We start from the raw sequence: 22,337 nt of genomic DNA, 5'->3' as shown, positions 1-22,337 counted from the left end.
ATTTAACAGAAAACAGAACGAAGGGAGAGGCCCTCTCTTCCTCACAGGGAACTTGTCCAATATCTGCAAGTAGAAGGAGGAACATAGCTTGCTGGATATTTCTTTCCATTCTGTAAGGCCTGGCCCCAGCCCCACCTCATCGCATAACATTTGCACATATGTTACAGCAATAAAAAGCCAGTGAGGAGAAGAGAAAGGAAAACATTGTTCTTTCATAGCAATAAGCCACCACTGTCTTCATTTCTGTGTTCTCTTCTATTCTTTTCCCAAGTACATCATGTCTTTCAGACTTCCACTGTAATGGTTGGATACAACAGTGTAGCTGGGGAGGGAGAGTGACAGACAGACAGACAGATGTGTGTCTTCCCCACCCCCAGGTTTCAGTTGGGTAGATGAATGTGGGACCCTTCTTGAAATGCCTGTTCCAGAAGCATGGGGGAAAACTATCTAAAGGAATCTGATTATTCTAATTCCTAAAAGGGAATTAAGGCAATTTTTAAGCAAGATTTATGTATTTTTCTCGTCTGAATTCTCCTGAGACTTGTCCTCTCTGAAGCAGCAGCCCACCCAAGGCTGAGTCATCCCTATCCCTGGACCTGTAGGAAGGATGAGGGCTCCTCTCACCCCTCCCCCACCGCTCTGTCACCGGGGGTGTCTCTCCCCCAGTCTGTCCTCTGAGACCGAGAACCCAAGACAAGATCAGAAACCGAAACTCAGGGGTGCCTGGGGGCTCAGTGGGTTAAAGCCTCTGGCTTCGGCTCAGGTGATGGTCTCAGGGACCTGGGATCAAGCCCCAAACTGGGCTCTCTGCTCAGTGGGGAGCCTGCATCCTCCTCTCTCTCTGCCTGCCCCTCTGCCTACTTGTGATCTCAGTCTGTCAAATAAATAAATAAAATCTTTAAAAAAAAAAAAAAGAAAAGAAACTCAGGAAGAGACTTCTTTGACCAAACCAATGGAAGTACAACCTCTAACGAGTCAAATAAAGACAAAGATGGGGAGCATTAACCTACAAAATTACATTAACCTACAAAAAAAAGTGGGGGGACATAAAGAGGATATAATAGTGGTGGGGCTGAGTTTACAGTATTAAAGAATCCATGGTACACGTGTGAGGTTTAATACATAATTGATCATTTAATTAATAAAATATGAAAGTCTCAAAGACGTGAAGTATTTGGGGGTTTACTAAAAATGCCGCAAAAGGAGAAGTGAAACGTTGAAACGGTCTTAAAAGCTTAGAAGAAATTGAAATGATTATTAAATAATTTAGTTTCAGGAGCGTTTATGTGGTGACTTTTTGAAAGCTTTCAAGAAGCAGATAATATGTCTCTAGCTGGAGTGGCGTCCGGGTGGCTCAGCCGGTTAAGTGTCTGACTCTTGGTTTCTGCTCAGGTCATGATTTTATAAAAGGAGAGAAAGTTTCTCAATTACATTTCATAAGATTAGGATGATTCTACCACAACCAAATTTAAAAAAAGATAGCTCTGTAGGAAAGCTACAGAAAAATCCAACTTACTTATATGGATAGGACAGTAAATTAAATATAAGCAAAACACATCCTAAAAGATAGTCATTCTAGAAACGATAAGATTGGTTCTAAAAACATTTTAAACACAAGGAATGTCTGTTTCAACTCAAGCTTGCTTAAAGAGTGAGATGCCAAGAGACACTTCTGAGACTGAACACCTGTTCGAACACCATTTTATCGGGAAATTCTTCTACCAAGTCTAGGAAGACACGAAACCTGAGTAGCAGTTACATTACTGGGGGTGAAAAGGATCATTTTCCACTAGCTTTCAATTATTCAATTAAACAGCCTAAAATAAAGTACTGGGCAGCTAACATACTTCATAATGGAGTTCAGTCATTTCTCCCGGCAAATGACACAATGTGGAATTTTGCGTAACAGCCAAGAACGGTGACAGTGGAGGAGAGACTCTCGTTCCTGGCGTGAGGAAGTTCAGGGACGACCAGAGGCCCCTTGGGTGTCGCGTGGACAGGTGGAGAGGTCAAGCGAGTGGAAGCTGGGCAGAGGGAGGCAGCACCCAGGGGCTGGGGGCTGGTTGGGGTCTGAGGCCACCAGGCTGGGTGAAAGCCAAGTGCTCCCTGGCCGCCACCACGCGGCCCCAGAAGAGGGGACCCTGGCAAATTGCTTTTGCATTCTGTTTACTGAGATCGTCTATGGGGCTCTGAGTCCCTTTCAGTAAAAGCCCTTGAATATTCAGACACGAAGAATATTCATATCAGAAGGGGTTGCTTCTCCGTATCAGCCCGACCTCTACAATGATAATGTCTCCTGGTGGCCGTAAACCCTCAGCTAAAATGCCTCCCAGTGTGGAGGCTTTGACCTCAAAGGGATTTTTCCTCCGGTATTTCATAAGTATGCTCTTCAGTATGTGTACAGCCTAATTTTAGATTTCATTTTTCTGACAAAATGTCTATACTCATTCTTTAGGTAATATGACGAGTCGTGTCCTATAGGAATGGCGCCCTGTTTGAAATTCATCTTTCTGTTCAGGTTTTCTGATCGTTGATCTGTACTGCTCCTTGCGGGCCGCACTTTCCGTTGCTTCCTTCAGCTTCCCTTCCTCGCTTTTAATGGAAAACACTCAGCTTGTCCCTTACCTCACCATCGCAGGACCCCATGAGACTTTCTGCTTCCTATCTCGTGGGTCCTTTTTTGGTTTTGTGTTTTTTCCTTGGCTTTCAACCCGTGCGGTTTGCTTTTATCCCTTCGGTGTCTTTTAAATGTATCTTATGTAGGTTCCTGTTGGAGTTTCTGGAACATTCTGAGAGTACATGAGGCAGAGTCTTTCTCCGGGTGGTCTGTGTGGCCCCCTTGTTTGTGGGCCCCAGAAGGCTGAACTTCCTCTGTGTCTTCCGCAGATTCTGCTTTGACTCCTGATTGACTTTTAGGAGGCATTTAACAGGATGTTCCTTTTGTATCCAATTCACCATTTTCTTGTGTGCGGTAGGTTTTATTTTTCCATAAAATGGCACGAGCTAGGTAGAGGGACTCAGCCCTTCCTGTCGTTGGCACGTGGGATTGTTCAAACCGAACCGTGTGGGTTTCAGGCCTGGCCCAGCCCAGCCGCACACACTGGCAGCTCCAGACCGGACTCCGTGAAGGGAAAAATGGGCATCTGGCTTTCCTGCGTCTTTGCAAATATGTTTTTTTCTTTGTTTCTTTTCCGAGAGCCTGTTGTCAAACCCTCAGCAGGGCACCCTGAGATGCCCTTTTTTCTTCTTTTCCTCCTGCGTGCAGTCCTGGTCTGCCTAACGGGGGACCATCCTTGTTTCACTTTTCCTTATTTATACATGATAATTCGGGGTTAATCTATTTTGTCAGCTCGGTAGCTGTGGTTCAGTGGGTCACCGAACATTCTAAGTTTAGTTCTTGCTAGGTAAGTTTAGGTATTGGGCTCTAAAGGTGTGGTTCTAGTACGTTCTATTCTACTAGAAATATAAGGGTTTTCCCACCCTCTTTCATAACTTGCCAGTCAGGTTTGGTGATGTCCCTCAGGCCTTTTGGGCCCTCTGTGCAAAGGGGTTGCTGCAAATGCTGGGCCCTGGGAGGCCTGGCCATAGTGGGAGCTGTGTTCCAGCACAGCCCCAGCCCCAGGGGGTTCAGAGGCTGAGCCCCGACACCTGTGTGGCAGAGGGGAGGCCTGGCGGGAGTGTGCACACAAACCAGGCACTGCCTGTGGCCATCAGAGTGGGTCCTGCTGAGGACACCAGACGTCCATGGCAAGTCTCTTCCAGTTCCATTGGTACAGCCCTCGTTTTGGGGTGACACGGGCTCACTTCATGATGACCTCAGATGTGTTTGTCTCCAGTGACTACTTAGGTGTGTCCATGCCCCTGAAAAGGGTCATTTCCTGGACTGCCCCATGTCCATGGGGTTTGCAGGATGCCACATAGGGTCCGTGTTGAAGGCTGACCTGATGACATGGCATTGGACAGAGCTGGGTGCCGTGAGAAGAGTCAGGTGACGATGCTGGTGTTTTCCCGTGTGCTTGAGGGGTCTGTGCCCCGTGTGTGGGGACAGCGGGAAGTTTAGCACAACAAGAGGAGAGGGCCAGCAGTCAAGACGGACAAATGAAGGAGGACGTCCCAGGTGCGAGGACCAAGGATGACAGAGTCAGCAAACAAGGAGGCAGCGCAGGGGAGTGTCCTGGGCAGAACTCTGGGGGCACACAGGGATCTCCCTGCATTCCCTCTCTGGTCCCCTTCTCTTCAGGGCTCCCACAGATGGCTTTCCAAGGTGACCAGTAAACTTTTGTTGGAGGGAAAAGTGCATATTGGAAAGGACTGGCAGGCCTAACTAACATGGCTTTTAAATTTCCCATTTGAATTCCAGAAGCCTTTGCTGGTCCTCAGCAATAGCACAGATGTGTCCCCGTGTGTCATCGTCATTCACACTTGTGATTTTGAAACAGGGAGGCCCTCTGGCACGGTAGAAGGCATCCAAAATTTCAAGAGACAAGGACACATTTTGCAAAAGAAAGTCTAATGTCTAATCTCACCTCTACTGTATTGGTATTTCTAGGCTTCCGTCCTCCCATCTGTAGGTCAGGGGGGTCTGAACAAGAGAGTTCCAGGTCTGATGTTTGACATCCTAAACCTCAGCCTTCCCACTTTTAGTTAACACCCCATGTTCCCATGGGAACATACGGAGGCAAGACAAAGAGAGGGCATGAAGAACCACATACGTGTGCAGTGTTGATTATCCTAATGGTGGGGCAGGTGTATTTGCTACAAACTTGGAAATTGTATTCCCATATACATTATATTTTTACTTAAGCAGATAGAGCACACATGCAAACTTGTACTTAATTTGCTAATGACCCAATAGCAGAGGACAAAAGAGCTTGCTTCAAACCAGGGACATGGGGCACCTGTTAAGCATCTGCCTTCGGCTCAGGTCATGAACCCAGGGTCCTAGGATCGAGCCGCACATCGGGCTCCCTGTTCATCGGGGAGTATGCTTCTCCCTCTGCCTGCTGCTCCCCCTGCTTGTATGCATTCTCTCTCTCTCTCTCTCTCTCTCTCTATCTCTCAAATAAATAAATAAATAAATAAATAAAAATAAGAAAACAGGGACGTATATGGTTCCTGCAGAAAGGAACTCACACAGGAGATCCCTAAGTTAGACGAACATTCCGTTTCATGGTTGACAATAAATGAGTGCATCCCCGATGGTTTATACGACGTTAGCGTCTTCACGATGTCTACAGGTGATCATCCCACCTTACAGGGCTACCTAGGGTCTGTTCCTCACTTGAGAATGGTCAGTCCAATAGGCTTTGACAACAAAATTATAAGCCCATGCTCTCCTCTCAGCCAGGACGAAATAGGGCAGATGAAGAGAACCCCATTTAAGGTCACGCTAAGGGCAGGATAGCGTAGACCCACATTTAAACCCAAAACAAACACATAAAATGGTTTGGAGACATCGGAGAGCAAGTGCCCTCGGTCTTCCTGGGACAACGGTGCTGGGTCAGATGTCCCACTGAAAACCAGAGCCTGGGCTTTGGGCTGAGCTGTGGGATGGAAGATGGTGTTGGGGCAGCCAGGGCAGCTGGAAACCGAGAGGGAAGCTCTGCTGGAGAAGAGGGAGCCACCAGGAAGCGAGGCTGAAATTCTTCATGGAACTTCCCTTCCATGCACTTACGGGACCTGAGGCCGCTGGCGTGCAGGGCAAGACCCGTAGAGCCCAAGCAGAAAGCAGTGGGGTGGCTGGGACCGGAGTAGAGATCTCTCTGGGAATTGCTATGCTTAGGACAGAGATGACGTCCCGGGGCCCTCCGAGTCAGAGAGACCCTAGCAAACATCCAGGGCTTTCAACCGAGACTGCCCCAGGAGTGTGGGGAGATGGTCGGACCCACCCCAGGAAAGCCAGCAGTCTACTCTTAGCTGGGTCCAGTACTCCTCACGTCCCCTACCGTCCTGTCAAAGGCGTCATCCCAGTCTTACAGTTCTGCCTTCATATTTCCTAAAAAACAGCCAGGCAGGCCAAGAAATAAGACCAGATGACTAGAGAAACATAAAATAGAAAATAAGAAATAGACACATAGGTTATCAAGATACAGTAAATACCACACAGGGTTGTTTTTTTGGTTTTTGTTTTGTTTTTTTTTTTTTGTTTTTGTTTTCCTTAAAACTCTGTTAAGATGCTCAAGGAACACAGAAGAGCTGGAGAATTTCCCAGAGAACTGGACTGCACTGAGAAAGTCGTAAAACTGACAAATGCAGGAAGAAAGCCAGGATTCTGGGGAAGGGTTTGCCCAAGAGCTGAAGCGGAGCAGAGAGCAGGGTCGTGATCTGGAAAGCGCGTCTGTGGAAAATAGGTGAGGCAGCCCGAGAAACAGGAGGAAAACGGAAGGAACGTAAAGGATTTCTAGAAAGACAGAAGGACTGACCGAGCTGCAGAAGCAATAATGACAGGGACAGAATGGAACGGGAACGAGCCTGAAGAGGCGTTGGCCCAGGACGTCCAAGCAGAGTCACGAGTCACTGAAACCCGAAGCACGAAAAACCCAGAGACATCCGCAGCAAGACGGAGACTAAAAACGGTGAAAACCAGAAGACACGAAAGTCTCAAGAGCGAGCAGAAGGACGACAGGCTGTCTTCGGGGGAACAGAGCCCCGTCCAGGCCGGCTGTCAGCAAGGATGCTGGAGAAGTCTAGGAGAACAGCATCACCCTTCGGAAGCGAAAGGCTCCATCTGCACTTCTTGGGGAAACACCGCCGAAGAGGAACGCGGGGAGTGTCTTTTGCCGGCGGACGTGAGCTACTGAAGTCGCTCAAAGGGACATGTCAGGCAGCAGGGAAGGAACAAGCTCAGAGAAGAGATCAAGAGGAATAAAAGTGCTTGATTAATCCACAAGAAGACAGCAAAGGGAGGGGAGGCGATGAAAACAGCTGGGACAAATAGAAAGTAAGTCCCAAGACCATAGATTGAAGCCCAAATGTATTCAGCATTGCATCAAATAAAAATGAAGCAAGTGTGATGAAAAGATTAAGAGTTTCACGCAGAGCCTTTCTTACTCCAGATTTTTCTTTCAAGAGATACTTTAACAATAGGGTCAAAAAAATGTTGAAAATAAATACAGGTCAAGACAGACCCTGTAATGCAGCCAACGGGAGCAGTTGGGTCTACATTATATCAGATAATTTAGATTTTACGGCAAGAAGCATCCCTAGAGACCAATGAAAACGTGAACACACCACGGATCTAAATATAGAGGTACCTAATGGCATAGCCCTAAAATAGTTTAAAAAATTGAGATAACTGAAAGGAGAGACAAGAATCCCGTAATTATAATAGGGAATTTTATTCACAGTCATGTGTCAGAAACAGGACCCATCCGTGTATGTAAAGACTTCTTATAAATAAATAAAATCTGGATGACCCAATGGAAAATAAAGACAAAAGACTTGGATGTCACACTGTGAAAGGGAACAACGAAATCATTAGTAATCAGGGAAATGCAAATTAAAACCACCATCTAGAGGTGCCTGGGTGGCTCAGTATGTTAAGGGTGGGTGGGACTCTTGGTTTCGGTTCAGGTCATGATCTCAGGGTCGTGAGATCGAGCCCCTCCAGGGCACCAGGCCGTGAGTGAAGCCTGCTTCAGATTCTCCCTCTCTCCCTCTCTCACCGTCCCTTTCCCTGCTCGTGCTCTCTCTCCCTTCCCTGAAAATAATGAAGAAATAAATGTTTTAAAATTTTTTTAAAAATACAATCCAATATTTTGACACATGCACTTGATCTGATAAAATACAATAAAAACTAACAATGTCAGGTGTGGCCAAGGACCTGAATGAACTAAAATTATCACATACTAACTCTGGGGGACTAAAGTGTTACAGTCGCTTTGAGAAAACGTGTATGCATGGGTTTCTACCAGGGCTGAAAGGTCACATACCCCCACGTGACCCGAGTGCCCTACTCTGGCTGGGGGGAGCGCAGACTAGAATCAAGTCTAAGAATGTATGTAGCAGCTTGCATCCCCTAACAGCTCGGATAGTACTCTAGCCCGCCACTCAGAAATTTGGAAGTCAGACATCTATCAATAATAGGAAGGATAGACAGATTGTAGAATATTCAGAAAATGGAACACAAATGAGCTAAAGACGCATGATGGCAGGAACGTCGCATCGAGAAGAGCCGCCTGCCACAGACGGGTCTGTGCACGAGGGTTCTATTCCTACGAAATGCAGACACCTATGAGGTCTGCGGCTCGCTGGGGCCGGGGCACAGGGGGATGCTCAGGTCGCAGTCCTGTCCCCATCCTCGGTTCGTGTGGCAGGTTCATGGATGTGTTGACTGGGGGAAAATTCACCCAGCTTACAACCGAATATTTGTGCATTTTTTCTGGAAAATAAAATGATTGCGTTAAAAATGTCCCAGTAACAAGGCGTGCAGCGTGCTTGAATTAGGAAACATTTTGGGGGCGTGTGGGCTGTGGGATGGACCCGCGCACCGGCTTGCCTGCTGGAGAGCTGGCCTGTGCTACGCCCCCGTGTCTACCTGTGGGCTCTGTGGTGCTGTGCAGGGTTTGGGGTGGGGGGAGACGTCCCCTCCCTGCGCTTATTCTTAGTGCTTCCCTCATCAGACACCGCTCTGCAGAATAAAAATGCCCATCAGGATAGGAGTGACCGTTTGTGCACAAAGGCCTCCACGGTCAGCTGAGTTTTGACCAAGCTGCACACGTGAGCCCGTCCTCCAAGGCTCTCAGCGCAGATCTGGCAGTGAAGATGCCCGTCGGGTCTGCAGGGCACACACCCCACGAGGCCTGCCGCGGGTGATTTGACAGTGGGGACTTCTTCCCAACTGCAGGCCTTTCAGCATGTGTCAGAACTTTGGGAAATGCTTCTTTCAGGTCTCATTACTTAACTAAGGCGTTTTCAGAGAATGCGTCACTTAAAGGGAAGGACTTTTTTTGGCTTCTTGAATTTCGGTGCAGGCTGGGGGTCAGAGGGTTAACTGCACCAGTTCAGAAGGATGGGGTAGGGTGACCCAGGATTACCTACTCCTCAGTTCCAGGAATCGGAATAAGGGGGTTCTCCCAGGAAGCTGAAGGGAACATTAGCTCCCAGGAGTGGAAAGGTGGGACATCGCGACCTCATCCGCTCACTTCCGGAGCTGCCCAGAGGACAGTATATTCCTCTGGCAGAGTAGCTTTCTTAGAAGAAGGTCTGTTTTACAGAAATCAAACCTATTTCCTTTCCGTGCACAATTTAGTGCCATTTTAAATTTATCCTTATTTTAATTGTCCTGCTGCTGCTTCCTGGTTAAATGATGATCTTGTACTAGATAGATCCTTCCCTGAAGAACATGTGTGCACATGGACATGTACGCACACACGTACGAACAGGTACTTGGTTATTTCATTTGACTTGGCCGGGAGATGAGAAGGCACATTAGGAAAATAGTATTTCCTTTCTGAGACCAGTGCCCTGCCAGGCTACCATATCTGCCAGGTGCACGAAAAGGAAATTGAAACCATCGTTTCCCCTGTAAATACCAGCAGGGGGATTTCGTATTCAGAAGTCAGATTTATGGGTAGGGAGTGTGACTTACAATAGGGTAAAGAGAACATCATTGTTTCAAGCCAAGGAACTGGTGTGAAGTTCGGCATACTTGGAAATTATTCTCATATTAATGTCACGGTTCCCAGAGAGTGGATGCCAGTAATCTGGTGCCTCAGATAACATGAGCTGCCCTGAGCCAGTGCTGGCCCCGCCGGGCACCTACACCATGTGGATTTCTGCTCCAGTTCCCTGTCATTCTTGGGAGCAGGGCTGTGCCTCGGTGTTTAGTCTTTGATGGAAGAGAAGGAGATATGCCTCCAGACACCTGTGTAGCTGTGCCTTCATTAACACCAGGTCATCTTGCTGCATACCACTGCTTGTAAAGATTCAAGCACATCGGCAACTTGTCCATTAGCCTGGACGTGTTAGTTTCATTTTAGTTAGGTCAGTTCATGACTTAATTCTAGAACTGTAACCCAATTGTGCACAAACTGAGCTCCATCCCAGACCCTGGGATCGTGGCTCCTGCCTGCCGGGACTCCCCATCAGGGAAAGCACCCGTCGTGGCCATGGAGGTTGTCACTGTGGAGGCAGTTTCCGGTGGAGACGCACACAGGAGCAGCCAGGGCAGTGGCTCATTAGAAAAGTCCCAGCAGGTGCAGCTGGATTTGGAATTTGTAAGCTCAGCCTCATGCCCTGAGCTGAGTACACACTAAGGGAACACACCTGTCATGGGCTACTTGTGTTGGTGACCAAGGCAGTACAGGGGGCTGGACCCAAATGGTACCTCGGGAGATGCAGTGTGGAGGACCCTGCTGGGAGGAGACACGCTCCTTCCCGTGGACGGCTGTCCATGGTCAGACCTCCGCTCACCACGGTCAGACCTCCGCTCACCACGCTCAGACTGCTACAAGCTCTTCTGATGCCGTGCATCAGGCTCTTCCAGCCGCATCTGGGTCCTGATGGTACAGATGACAGCTTTCATAATGCGAGCCCTCTGCCCTGACATCAGATTAGCACAGAGAAGTTTGATGTAGCCATGCCTGCCAGCTGTCCCCTTGGACAACTGTCCCAGAGGCAAGAAAAGCCTTCTATACTGTGTTCATTTTGAAATCGGCCATCTTTAGCCGGAAGGTCCTCTCTGAACAACCGGGCCAGATGAACATAACGTATTGTAGCCGTAATTAATTAGGAGCCGTGAGACTTGACTGATAGTTGTTCTAAGTCTTGTTTTCTATATTTGTAAAATTGTTCTCCATGCTTCCTGTTTATGCTAAAGTAGCATATAAATATGATAGTTAAATAGTATAATGAGATTAATTAATAAAGATTAAAACCTATTTCTATTCCCATATTTACTAATGAAGTAAACTGTCTGGAGTTTTATTTGCCGCTAAATGGCTAAAGTGGCCAGAATATATTTTTATACATCAGGATTCTCTTCAATAATTTATCTTTTAGTTTTACCAACTTTTACCAACTTAGCAGAAGCAGAAGTTGGTGGGTTTTTGTTTTTCCCTCAAGATTCTTAGTAGTTCTTGAGTTATAATTCTGTAAAACTAAGTGTTTCATGAAAAGGGAAAATACAGCCCATCCACACCTGTGAGACAGCAGCTAATGCAGTACCGGAGGGGAAACGGATGAAACTGAATGCTGACACTACAAAAGAGGAAAATTCTCAAATCAATTAAGTCACCACTTCAAGAAACCAGAGAAAGAAAAGCCAAATAAACCAAAAGTAGCAGCAAGATGAAAATAGTAAAGATAAGAAAAAAGTCAATAAAATTGAAAACAGAAGATCACTAGAGAAATGTCAATGAACAAAAAATTGGTTCTTTGAAAAGATCCATGAAGTTGATAAACCTCTAGCAAAATGAAGGACTTTAGTGGGGGGAGAAGGTGAAAATTACTAACAGGAATAAAACAAGATACACCACTCTCCACCCAACAGAAATGAAAGGAGGGACAAAGAAATACTATCAGCAGCTCCACATGCATGAATTTCATAACCAGAGGATAAGTGCCAATTCTTTGAAAAATAAAAACAATGCCAACTCATCCAAATGGGAAATAGATAATTTATATGAAAACTATTAGGGAAATTGAACTCATAATTTTAAAACTTCCCTCAAAACCCTAATGGTTTCACTGGGGAATAATACCAAGTATTTAAAGAATTAATATGACCTCAATGCAGTGTCTTCCAACAACAGAAGAAGATGGAACTCTTTCCAATCCATTCTATGAAGCTGGTGTTATTCTGATTCCAAAACCAGGTAAAGACAAGTGAAAAAGACAGTTTTTTAAAGTACAAATCAATATCCTGCATAAATATAAATAAAATTTCTTACTACAATATTAACAAAATACACCAATATACAAAAAGAATTTTATGCTGTGACCAAGTTGGGATTTATTTCAGGTATGCAAGATTTGTTCAGTCTTCAAAAATCAGTCATTGTGGTTTCCAGTTCATCAGAGAAGTAAGGCCACAGGGCAAACTGCTCCCGCTAAATCCGGAGACACAGACAGATACAAAGAAGCCAACTTAGCAGAGCAGGAACCTCCATGGGAACCAGTGCTGGGCTAAGAAAACCTAAAATATAGTTGATGAAGACCCAACTTGTAATTGACAAGTTGCTGGAGGTTCAGTTGGTTGGTGAGTCTGAGAGTCAGAAACTCCAACAGGACCTAGTCATGGAGGGTTCCACTAATTTTGTGAGCTTTGATGTCGTAGGGAAGGGAGAAGGAGGAAATACCCATTTTGAAATTGTTCAGAACATTCTCTTTCCTCAGGAGAAACTATTTGACAGAGTCTAACTGACCTGGGGTACAGGACATAGCCAACCCTATCTCGCCCTAGCCTTCCACATGGGAGAATGGAAGTACCTAATTCCAGCCCAATCTAGCCATCCTGGACAGCCAAAGTGGGTGTAGGGATAAGAAACATTTGTGAGGTTCACAGTCCAGAGTCAATGGCTTGGGAAAAAACTGAGATGGAGTCATAGGCTGGAGAATGCTTCCTCTCCTCCACACCTTACCACCATGCTACTACAATTCTATTCACAGGGCTTCCTTTTATCCAATATATTATGTCTTTAACTATCAAAAAAATTTTTAAAAATTATAAGGCATACTAAAAGGCCATAAAGATGAGACGAGCAAGCATCAGAACCAGAGTCAGATAATGTCATGTTGGAATTCTCAAACTAGGATTTTATTTTTACTCTTTTTCAAGATTGATTTATTTTGAAGAGTGGGGGTGGGGAAGGGCAAAGGGAAACAGAGAGGGAGGGAAGCAGACCTCTGCTGAGCATGGAGCCCAATATGGGGTTCGATCTCATGAGCGCAAGATCATGGCTTGAGCTGAAACCAAGAATTGGCCACTTTACTGACTGAGCCATCCAGGTGCCCCTCAAACCAGGATTTTAAAATAACTATGATTAATGGGGAGCCTGGGTAGCTCAGTGGGTCAAGCCTCTACCTTTGGCTCAGGTCATGATTCTGGGGTCCTGGGATCGAGCCCCGCATAGGGCTCTCTGCTCAGCAGAAGGCCTGCTTCTCTTCCACTCTCTCTCTCTCTGCCTGCCTTTCTGCCTACTTGTGATCTCTCTCTGTCAAATAATAAATAAATAAATAATTTAAAAGTAACTATGATTAATATGTTAAATGTTCTATTGGAAATAGACAACAAACAAGAATGGATGGGTAAGTTGAGTGATGGAAGCTCTAAGAAAGAACCAAAAATAAATTTCAGAATGCTAGAGAAATATCAAGAGCACTGACAAAAATGAAGAATGCCTTTGTTGGCTGATCAGCAAACTATCCAAAAACCATGGAACAGCTACAGAAGGTATAATGTATGCATAATGGAAATCCCAGAGTGGGGAGACACATAAAAAAGAACAGAAGCAATATTTGAGTCAATGACTGAGAATTCCCCCCAAATTAATCTTATACACACCAACCTATGGATCTAGGAAGCTCAAAGAACACCATGCAGAATAAGTGCCCCAAAAAAACCCAAAACAAACAAACAAAAAAAACCAAAACAACAACAACAACAACCAAAAAACCCTACACCTAGGCATACCATAGTCAAACTTCAGAAAATTAAAGATAAGGAAAGACTCTTAAGAGAAACAGAGAAGAAACAGAGGCCAAAGCACCTCACCCATAGAGGAGCAAATACAGGGATCATGTCCGACTTGTCTTTGGAAACCACTGAAGCAAGTAGTGTATATTAAAATATTTCATATTGAGAGAATTCTATACCCTACAAAAATATCCTTGAAAACTGAAAGAGAAATAAAGACTTTCTCAGACTAACAAAAATTAAGGGAGCTTTCTGCCAGTGGACCTCCCTTGCAAGAAATGTTAAGAGAAGCTCTTTAGAGAGAGAGAGAAGGTAAGATGCAGGCATTTGGATCTACATAAATGAAGAGCATCAGAGAATGAATAAGGAAAGGTAGGAAAAAAACTTTTATTTTTCTTAATCTTTTTCTTTTTTTTTTTAAAGAGAGAGTGAGAGTGTGCATGCAGTGAGGAGGGACAGAAGGAGAGGGAGAGAGAATCTTAAGCAGGCCCCATGACCAGCATGGAGCCCAACTTGGGGCTGGATGTAACGCTTAATCTCATGACCCTGAGATTGTGATCTGAGCCAAAGTCAAGAGTTGGACACTTATCTGACTAAGCCACCCAGATGCCCCTTATTTTTCTTATCCTTCAGTGATTTAACAGATAATAGTTCATTCAAAATGACACTATTAACCATAGATCCAGTTACATATGCTGATACATAGTTGGATAGATACCTTTATTTATGCTTATGAATAAGTGAAATTAATAATAATATAGCTGCAATAGCTGGGAGGGAGGGATTGGGATTATTTGTTATTTGTCATTATTCACACTATTCTTGAAGCTCAATAGTGTTATTTGAAAGTGGGCTTGGATTAGTTAAAAAAAAAGGTGCAACATATGTTTAAGAAGGAGAGAAAATCTGATCCTATAAAGTGCTAAGTTAAATCAGAAAAGGCAGAAAAAGAAGGAAATAAAAATAAGAACAAAGAATAAAAGCAACAGGTAGAAAAGAGTAAAAAATACGGTAGCTAGAAATCCAATTATATCAATGATCACTTTATTTGTTTCAAAGATTTATTTTAGAGAGAGGGTGCATTAGTGTGCACAAGTCGGGGGAGGGGAAGAGGGAGAGAATCTTCAAGCAGACTCCCCAACTGAGCATGGAACCTGACATGGGGCTCACTCTCATGACCCTGAGATCATGACTGGAGCCCAAACCAAGAGTTGGATCCTGAACTGACTGAGCCACCTAGGTACCCCTCAATAATCACTCCAAATGTTAATGGCCTAAGAGACAGAAGGAGAGCGGATCAGAACGTAAGATCCAGCTATGTATATGTATTGTCTATGAGAAACCCACTTTAAATATAAAACATATATATATTAAAAAGTAAGTGGACAGAGAAAAATAAATCATTCTAACACTAACAAAAGGAAAGCAGAAGTAGCTGTATTTTTTAAAAGATTTTATTTATTATTTATTTGACAGAGATCACAAGCAGGCAGAGAGGCAGGCAGAGAGAGAGGAAGGGAAGCAGGCTACCCACCGAGCAGAGAGCCCGATGCGGGGCTCGATCCAAGGACCCTGGGATCATGACCTGAGCCGAAGGCAGAGGCTTTAACCCACTGAGCCACCCAGGTGCCCCCAGAAGTAGCTGTATTAATTTGAGTAGACTTCAAAGCAAAGAAGCATATCCAAGATAAAGGAGGTAATTACATAATGATAAATGGGTCAGTTCTCCAAGAAGATATAATAACCCTCAACGTGTATTCTTCAACAACAGAGTTTCAGAGTACAAGAGGCAAAAACTGATGGACCTGCAAGAAGAAACACATGAATTCACTATTACAGTGGGAGACTTCAACATCTCTTATTGGAAATGGACATATCCAGGAGGCAAAAAATGAGTAAGGACGTAATTGAACACAGTACCATCAATCAACTGAATATAGTTGATATCTATTGGCTACTTTACCCAACAATGGCACAATACACATAGTTCTCAAGTTCCCATGGCATATTTACCAAGATGGAGCTCAACCTGGGCCATAAAACACACTGCGTCACATGTAAAGGAACAGAAATCATAATCATACAGTGTCTGCTCTCCAACCACAATGGAATTAAATCAGAAATCAATAAGAGAAAGATATCTGAAAAACCCACAGATACTTGGAGGGGCACAACAGCCTTCCAAAAAAACATACCAATCAAAAAAGGAGTCCCAAGAGAAATTTTAAACATTTTAAAAATTTTAAAACTTTTTGAACTTCATTGAAATGAAAACACAATGATCAGAATTTGTGGGATGCAGCAAAAGTGGGGATTGGAGGGATACTTAAGGCATTGAATGTATATATTAGAAAACAAGAAAGTACTGAAATCAGTTTGAACTCCCATCTAAGAAACATTGAAAGAGAAAAGCAAATTAAATCCAAAGGAAGCAGAAGAAAAAATAATAAAAATTTGAGCAGAAATCAATTACATTCAAAATGAGAAACAGAGAAAGTCAAACATATCAAGAGTTGATTCTTTGGAGAAAAAAAAAAAAAACAATAGAATTGAGATGCCTCTAGCCAGGCTAACTAGGGGAAGAAGAGAGAGGACACAAACCACTAATACCATGAAATAGGGGACATCACTCCAGATCCTACAGACGTTAGAAGGGTAACAGGGGAATACTAGGAACAATTCTGTGCCTACAAGTTTGACAACCCACATGAAATGACAGTCGTTGGTATTGGCAAAAGAATACATAACCAGGTCGATAAACAGAATTGAGAACCCAGAAATAAATCCAAATACATAGAGTGACCTGATCTTGAAGTAAACACAGTATCATGAAGAAAAGATGATCTTTTTAACAAATGGTGGTAGAATATTTAGGCATCCACATGCATAAACATATAACGATATGGTATTTGCCTTTCTCTGAATGACTTATTTCCCTTAGCATAATACTTTCTAGGTCCACCCATGTCATTACAAGTGGCATGATCTCATTCTTTCTTATGGCTGAATAATATTCCAGTGCATATATATTCCACACCTTCTTTGTCCATTCACCTATCAATGGACTTTTAGGTTGCTTCCATAGCTTGGCGATTGTAAATAATGTTGCTACTACATGGGGGTGCATGTACACTTTCAAGTTAGTGTTTTTTGTTTTGGGGTAAATACCCAGTAGCGGGACTGTTGGCTTATACGATATTTCTATTTTTCATTTTTTGAGGAACTTCCATACTGTTTTCCACTGGGGCTGACCCCGGTTGCATTCCCACCGACAGTGCATGAGGGTTTCCACCTCTCTACATCTCCACCAGCACTTGTTATTTCTTGTTTTTTGTTTGTTTTGTTGTTGGGTTTTCTTTGTTTGTTTTTGTTTTTTTTTGCCATTCTGACAGGTGTGAGGCGATAGCTCATTGTGGTTTTGATTTGCATTTCCCTGATGATGAATGATGTGGAGCCCCTTTGCATATGTCTGTCAGCCATCTGGACGCCTTCTTTGGAAAAGTGTCTATCCGGGTCCTCTGCCCTTCTGTAAATGAGGCTATTAAAGCTCAAAGCAACGAAATTACTTAGTCAAAGATCACATAACTGTTAAGCAGAGGTATCACATTTGAATCCAGATTTTTCTGGAGAGGAGACCTGTAAGGACCTACACCCACAAGTACAGGATTTCTGGACAGTTGTGTCTTCTATGTGTGTCCTCTGTGTGAAGAGCACACTGAGAGATATTAGGGAAAATGAGAAGGAGATTGTGTCCTTAGATTAAACTCTGCAAAAGAAACAAACGGAAATAAAGAAGCATGCTAAAGACAGCTAGAGGGAATGTAGATTTTACAGGTGTTTCACGTGCCAGGTGGCATAGTGTGGACAAAGTGGGTCCTGCCCGGAGCAGCTGCCATGCCACTGTTGGGCTCTCACCTTGGACAGAGAGCTGAGGAAGCCATCCTGGGGCATGGAGGTCGGGAGGAGCCCCAAGTGGGTTGTGCGGGAATGTGCAGAGATGGAGGATCTCACGTTGGCCAACTGAGTGGGCGAGGGTCTGTATTTAAAATACTGTAATTCACCAAAACTGACGGAGGAGAGGGTCTTGACCACACCTGGTAAGGCTGGAAATACAGAACCAGCGCTCGAGACAGAGGAGTGGAGCCACAATTTGGATTCATCCCCAGAGGGATGATTGTGAACGCTTCGAGGTCTCCAATGGAGAAACAATTAAGTCAAGGGCTGAATCCTAGGGCCGTGTCTGAGTAGGAAGGGCCAGGGGCAAGAAGAAGCCAGAGACCTGGCAGGTAGAAGGGGCTGTGAATACTGGGGTACAGGTTCCAGAGGATGACATCGACCCCTGGGCTAATGTGAAAAGCAGTAGCCACGAAACCATGAGTTTTTCTGCTTAGAATGATAAGAGCCAGTTTTTATCCTGGAGCTTGTTTGGATTAGTTTATTACAAAAACAAAAACTTGCAGGCGAATGTTTCTCATCTCTTTTATGGCTGGGAACATCACAATTAAACATATTTTGGTAGTGAGCATGTTATCAAAGACTACAGATGCAGAGAAGGGAGAATGAGACTGACTCAGTGTTGAAGTTCAAAGCTGTGGGTGGTACATGGTAAGTACTCATGTGTCCACTTAGAGGGAGGTCCGGAGGTAGAGCAGATCTGGAAGCCTGGGGAAGGTACAGGCCTGGTCAGTGCTAAATGGTGCTTTCCGAAGGGGCTCACAGACCGGCAGCGGGAGCAAGCACGTAGCACGTGGGAACGTGTCACCAAAGCTTGTTCTCCAGTCCCATCCCACACCGAATGAGTCAGAGCTGTGGGGCTGGGACCAGCAGCCAGTGTTTGAAGAGCCCCCTGGGGGCCGATGTCCAAACACCGGCTCTGAGAGGTGCGGCAGTTACACGGGGCTTACTATGACTCCAAGAAGTTTGCTTATTTAAACTTCCTCCTGTAAAGGTGCCATGAAGAATAAGGCTGGTTGTTTTTGAAAGTCACAGTTAATTAACTTTTTTCTGTGATTCCTTAGAATTAATTAAATCAAATGATTGCAGATTGGACTTCTGTAGAAGGCCCCCGAATGGAACAGTTAGTGAAAATCACAGTATGGCCTCTCAAAAAATTGAAATAACATCAGTTTCATTTCAGGACAAATGTGGGAGTGCCTCATATCATTTAAGTTGTCACTTTGCCACTATCATTCATAGGAGAGGGAATAAAACATACTGTAAAGCTGGCTACCTAATTAAATGCATTACGTATTCATGCACACTGCTAATATAAACGTTTTTCTGCGTTGCAGGCCCAAACTGCTTTGCGGAGACGGCGGTCATCCCAGCTGGGAGAGAAGTCAAGACTGACGAGTGCACCATCTGTCACTGCACTTACGAGGAGGGCACGTGGAGGATCGAGAGGCAGGCCATGTGCACGAGGCACGAGTGCCGGCAGATGTAGACCCGGGACCGCAAACAAAAACATAAACAAAAAAAAAAGTTTTTCTAGAACATTTTACTGATGGGAACATTCTAGATGATGACTGAGGAATAGCATTCAAGAGGAGAAGACTTTCGATGAGGACGATGGATCATGGTTGGTACTTTTGCGTTTCTTGCTAACAGTTACTGCAAAAGAAGGAAATGGGTATATTTCCAAACGTCCACAAGAACTTTGGGCATAAACCCCCTCTCTAAATAAATGTGCTATTTTCACAGTAAGTACACCGAAGTACACTATTCTATATTAAATGTATTTCTATAATCCCTCTATTAGAGAGCTTATATAAATGTTTTCTATAGATACAGATTAAAAATGCCGTGTTGTCAACCGTGCTCACTGTGTACCTGCATATCGTCTTCAGTTCCCGATTCTCTCATGCGAGCTTTTAAGTGGTGGCTGGTTTCTGCTTCACATCTTGGAACATTGCACCCATCGATGGACCATAAGACAACGAAATACTGAAATCCTGCCCCCCACCCCGTTTTGTCTCGTTACAGAGACAGACCTCGTGTCTGTCCGTACAAGATCCGGTCTCCTTTGCTTCCCTCTCACGATGACTCCCTGCTTTGCTCACCTCCGTTCTCAGTCATTTGGGAGAGGAAGGTACAAAGTTAACCGGCACGCACTTTTTCTGTGTATTCGAGGCTCCCGTGTTGGGGGCCAGAGATGGACACAAGCATAGGGCTCATTCTCACGCACATTACTTTCTCTTGCGGGCATGTCTTCAATCATCTCATAAGCCAAGCGACAGGGCAGGACGGACAGTTTGCCTTACCATCCTACCAGGCTGAAGCGCGCAGTGAAATAGGGGGGTTTCTTGAGTCTGGAGCGGAGTGGAAGAAAACCCAAGCCCCAGGCAGTCTCTACCTGGAATCCAGATGCAGTGCAGGGATCCCACCTGTCCACTCAGTGGATGTGTGTTTCTTACCAGAACGATCAACTCCCCTCTGTAAAGGGCAGTGTAGACTGTGAAAGATCGCCCTGTATTAGGTGTCCTTCCTGAGCAGAGAGAGGCGCGTCCCAGCCAGTTTGTGAACACAGCGCCGAGGCCCACATGTGCTCAGCTACTTTTGTGTGCTTACCTGTAATCCCAAACGGATTTTGCCTCTCCTCATTTGGACAGGGGGCAGGAGAAGCCACTGCAGATCCCGATCCTTGAGCAATGCGTATATCAGAATATCTCTAACTTTAGCAATCACACTGACCCCTGGCACACTGCTGGGGAAGGCGACCAGTGTTAATAGGTATACAGTGAAAAATAATGATTGTCATTATCTGAATCTTTAAAGGTTTTTTTTTTTTTCCCTCCATATTTTTATTTACTCCAAAATTTTGAATTAAGCACCGATTAGGTACAAATCATTTGATGACAAAAAAGAGAATAAAGCATGGTTTCTTGTCTTCATGGGCTTTTGGCCCTAGACCTAACACAAGTAAGAAATTATAGTGCATTGTGGCAGGAGGTCAATTCAAGGTCAGCAAAGGAAAGTTGGAAAACTTTCCTGAAAAGAGCAGAGAATACCAAAATATCACACAGTATCTAAGAAACCCCTTCAATCATTAAAGGTTGACTAATGAAGAAAAATGGATATATTTGTCATTATTGAAAACATGAACCACTATGTACCTTAAAAAATGTACAGCCAGCACTAACCGAGGCCTCAAGAACTTTACATATGCTTACGTTTAATTTGAACCTTGTTTACCACGAACCGCCATGGGCCAAATGGACTCCACACACATAGATTTTCAAGAAAACACTCAGGGGAATTACTAGCTAGTTGCTTTCCAAAACTTAAACTTCCGTACTAAACTAAAGGCTACTAGACATTGGCCATCATCACTCTATTATCCAAAGGTAGATTTTCTTTGGAGACAGGGTTATATAAATTATGATTTTGCCAACAGTGGGCTCTAATCCCCACTGGGAGGTGGGTCATTGCCTATCGCTAACAGGACACAAAGCAGCCTCTTCTCTCCCCAGCAGACATGCTGCGGTTAGACTCGGTCACAGGCCCAGGGGCTCCCTGCCTCCCGTGGTGATGTAAGTCCCCATCTGCATGCGTGGTGAGCTCTGCAGTAAGTGCGGGGGGACCTGTGAGAATTTCAGGAAACCTGGGACTTTGTCGTATACAGAGTGAACAGGAGAGCACCCTGGGAAACAGACTTGCTCATGCTCTGAAAGTGTGACCCGCCCTTGTCCCAGGTGTAGTGTGGAGACCTGGAACACAGCAGCTGTTCTTACACTGAAGTAAAGCCCTGTCCCTCTCTGGGACGAGCCCCTCATTCCTCTTTCCACGTAAGAACACTACATAAACCACACATGTGGCCCAATCTGGGTTAATGACACTGCGTAACCTTAACGTAGAATGACGCTATTTGCATTTTTGTCTAAGAGAGACTTATTTTTCTTAGGTTAGTTCTTGCCGTGAGTGTGGGGTTCCCCGTCTAGAAGGTGGTAGCACGTTGAAATTTTATTTTCTTTTTTCCCATAGAATCTTTTGCAGAGGATTTTAACAGTGACACTGTTCTATTCATTCAACCTTAATAACCGCATTATAAAAAGAGGAAAATACGCGTCCAAGTTATCCGATTCCAAAATATTCTGGTTTGGACACAGTCCTGAAAAGGAGCCTCAAAGTTCACATGCAGACGTGTTGGAGAGCCATAATTCTTAGCATTCCCATCGGTCTGCTCCTTGGGTCCCTTTAATTGTCGTTAAGTGACTTCTTCGGGTTGAAAGGGAAATAGTGCTTTCAGACGTAACGCACACATGTACTTCAGGTTATTAAACCTGCATGTCCGCCCATGCGAAGCGACGCGTATTCTGGAAACGATCGACTCTGGCGTCCCAGACTTCCAAGCGAGACGCGCTCTTTCAGTCACAGGATCTCTCCTGTGTCGTTGCGTGGGCCTGTCAGCCCTTGGACACTTCACGGAAGTCTGGGGTAACTTCAAAGCCCTGCATTTTATTCCTGCTCGCAGCACACGTGAGACGCGTCCCCACCCTGCGCCAGGGCTGCTGCCGAGGTGCGAGCGTCCTCGACACAAGATTACATGCCCCGAAGCTGACATTTCAGCATTTTTCTTTGGGCTTTTTGACACTTTCAATGTCTTCTTCTTTGCACAATGAAACAGGTTTAAGAGATAGATTCTTACCCATTTTAAAATCTGTAGCAACATGAATATGTTTAAGAAACTCTCCTCTCTGTTCCC

General features: G+C 44.7%; 1 protein-coding gene across 1 annotated transcript in view; it reads left to right on the top strand.

Annotated features, from left to right (window-relative positions):
• VWC2 (von Willebrand factor C domain containing 2) overlaps positions 1-19,162 on the top strand; it is a 94,965-nt gene extending 75,803 nt beyond the window's left edge. The window contains exon 3 of the mRNA XM_032875013.1: positions 18,928-19,162. Within this exon, the coding sequence (XP_032730904.1) occupies positions 18,928-19,079 (152 nt within the window). The 3' untranslated portion in view covers positions 19,080-19,162. The remainder of the gene's footprint in view (positions 1-18,927) is intronic.
• The last annotated feature ends 3,175 nt before the right edge of the window (positions 19,163-22,337 follow it).

Source organism: Lontra canadensis, unplaced genomic scaffold (assembly GCF_010015895.1).
Source record: "Lontra canadensis isolate GAN:19392208 unplaced genomic scaffold, GSC_riverotter_1.0 scaffold54, whole genome shotgun sequence".
Classification (NCBI taxonomy): domain Eukaryota; kingdom Metazoa; phylum Chordata; class Mammalia; order Carnivora; family Mustelidae; genus Lontra; species Lontra canadensis.
Note: the sequence above shows the minus strand (reverse complement) of the source record. Positions and strands in the feature narration are given on the sequence as shown.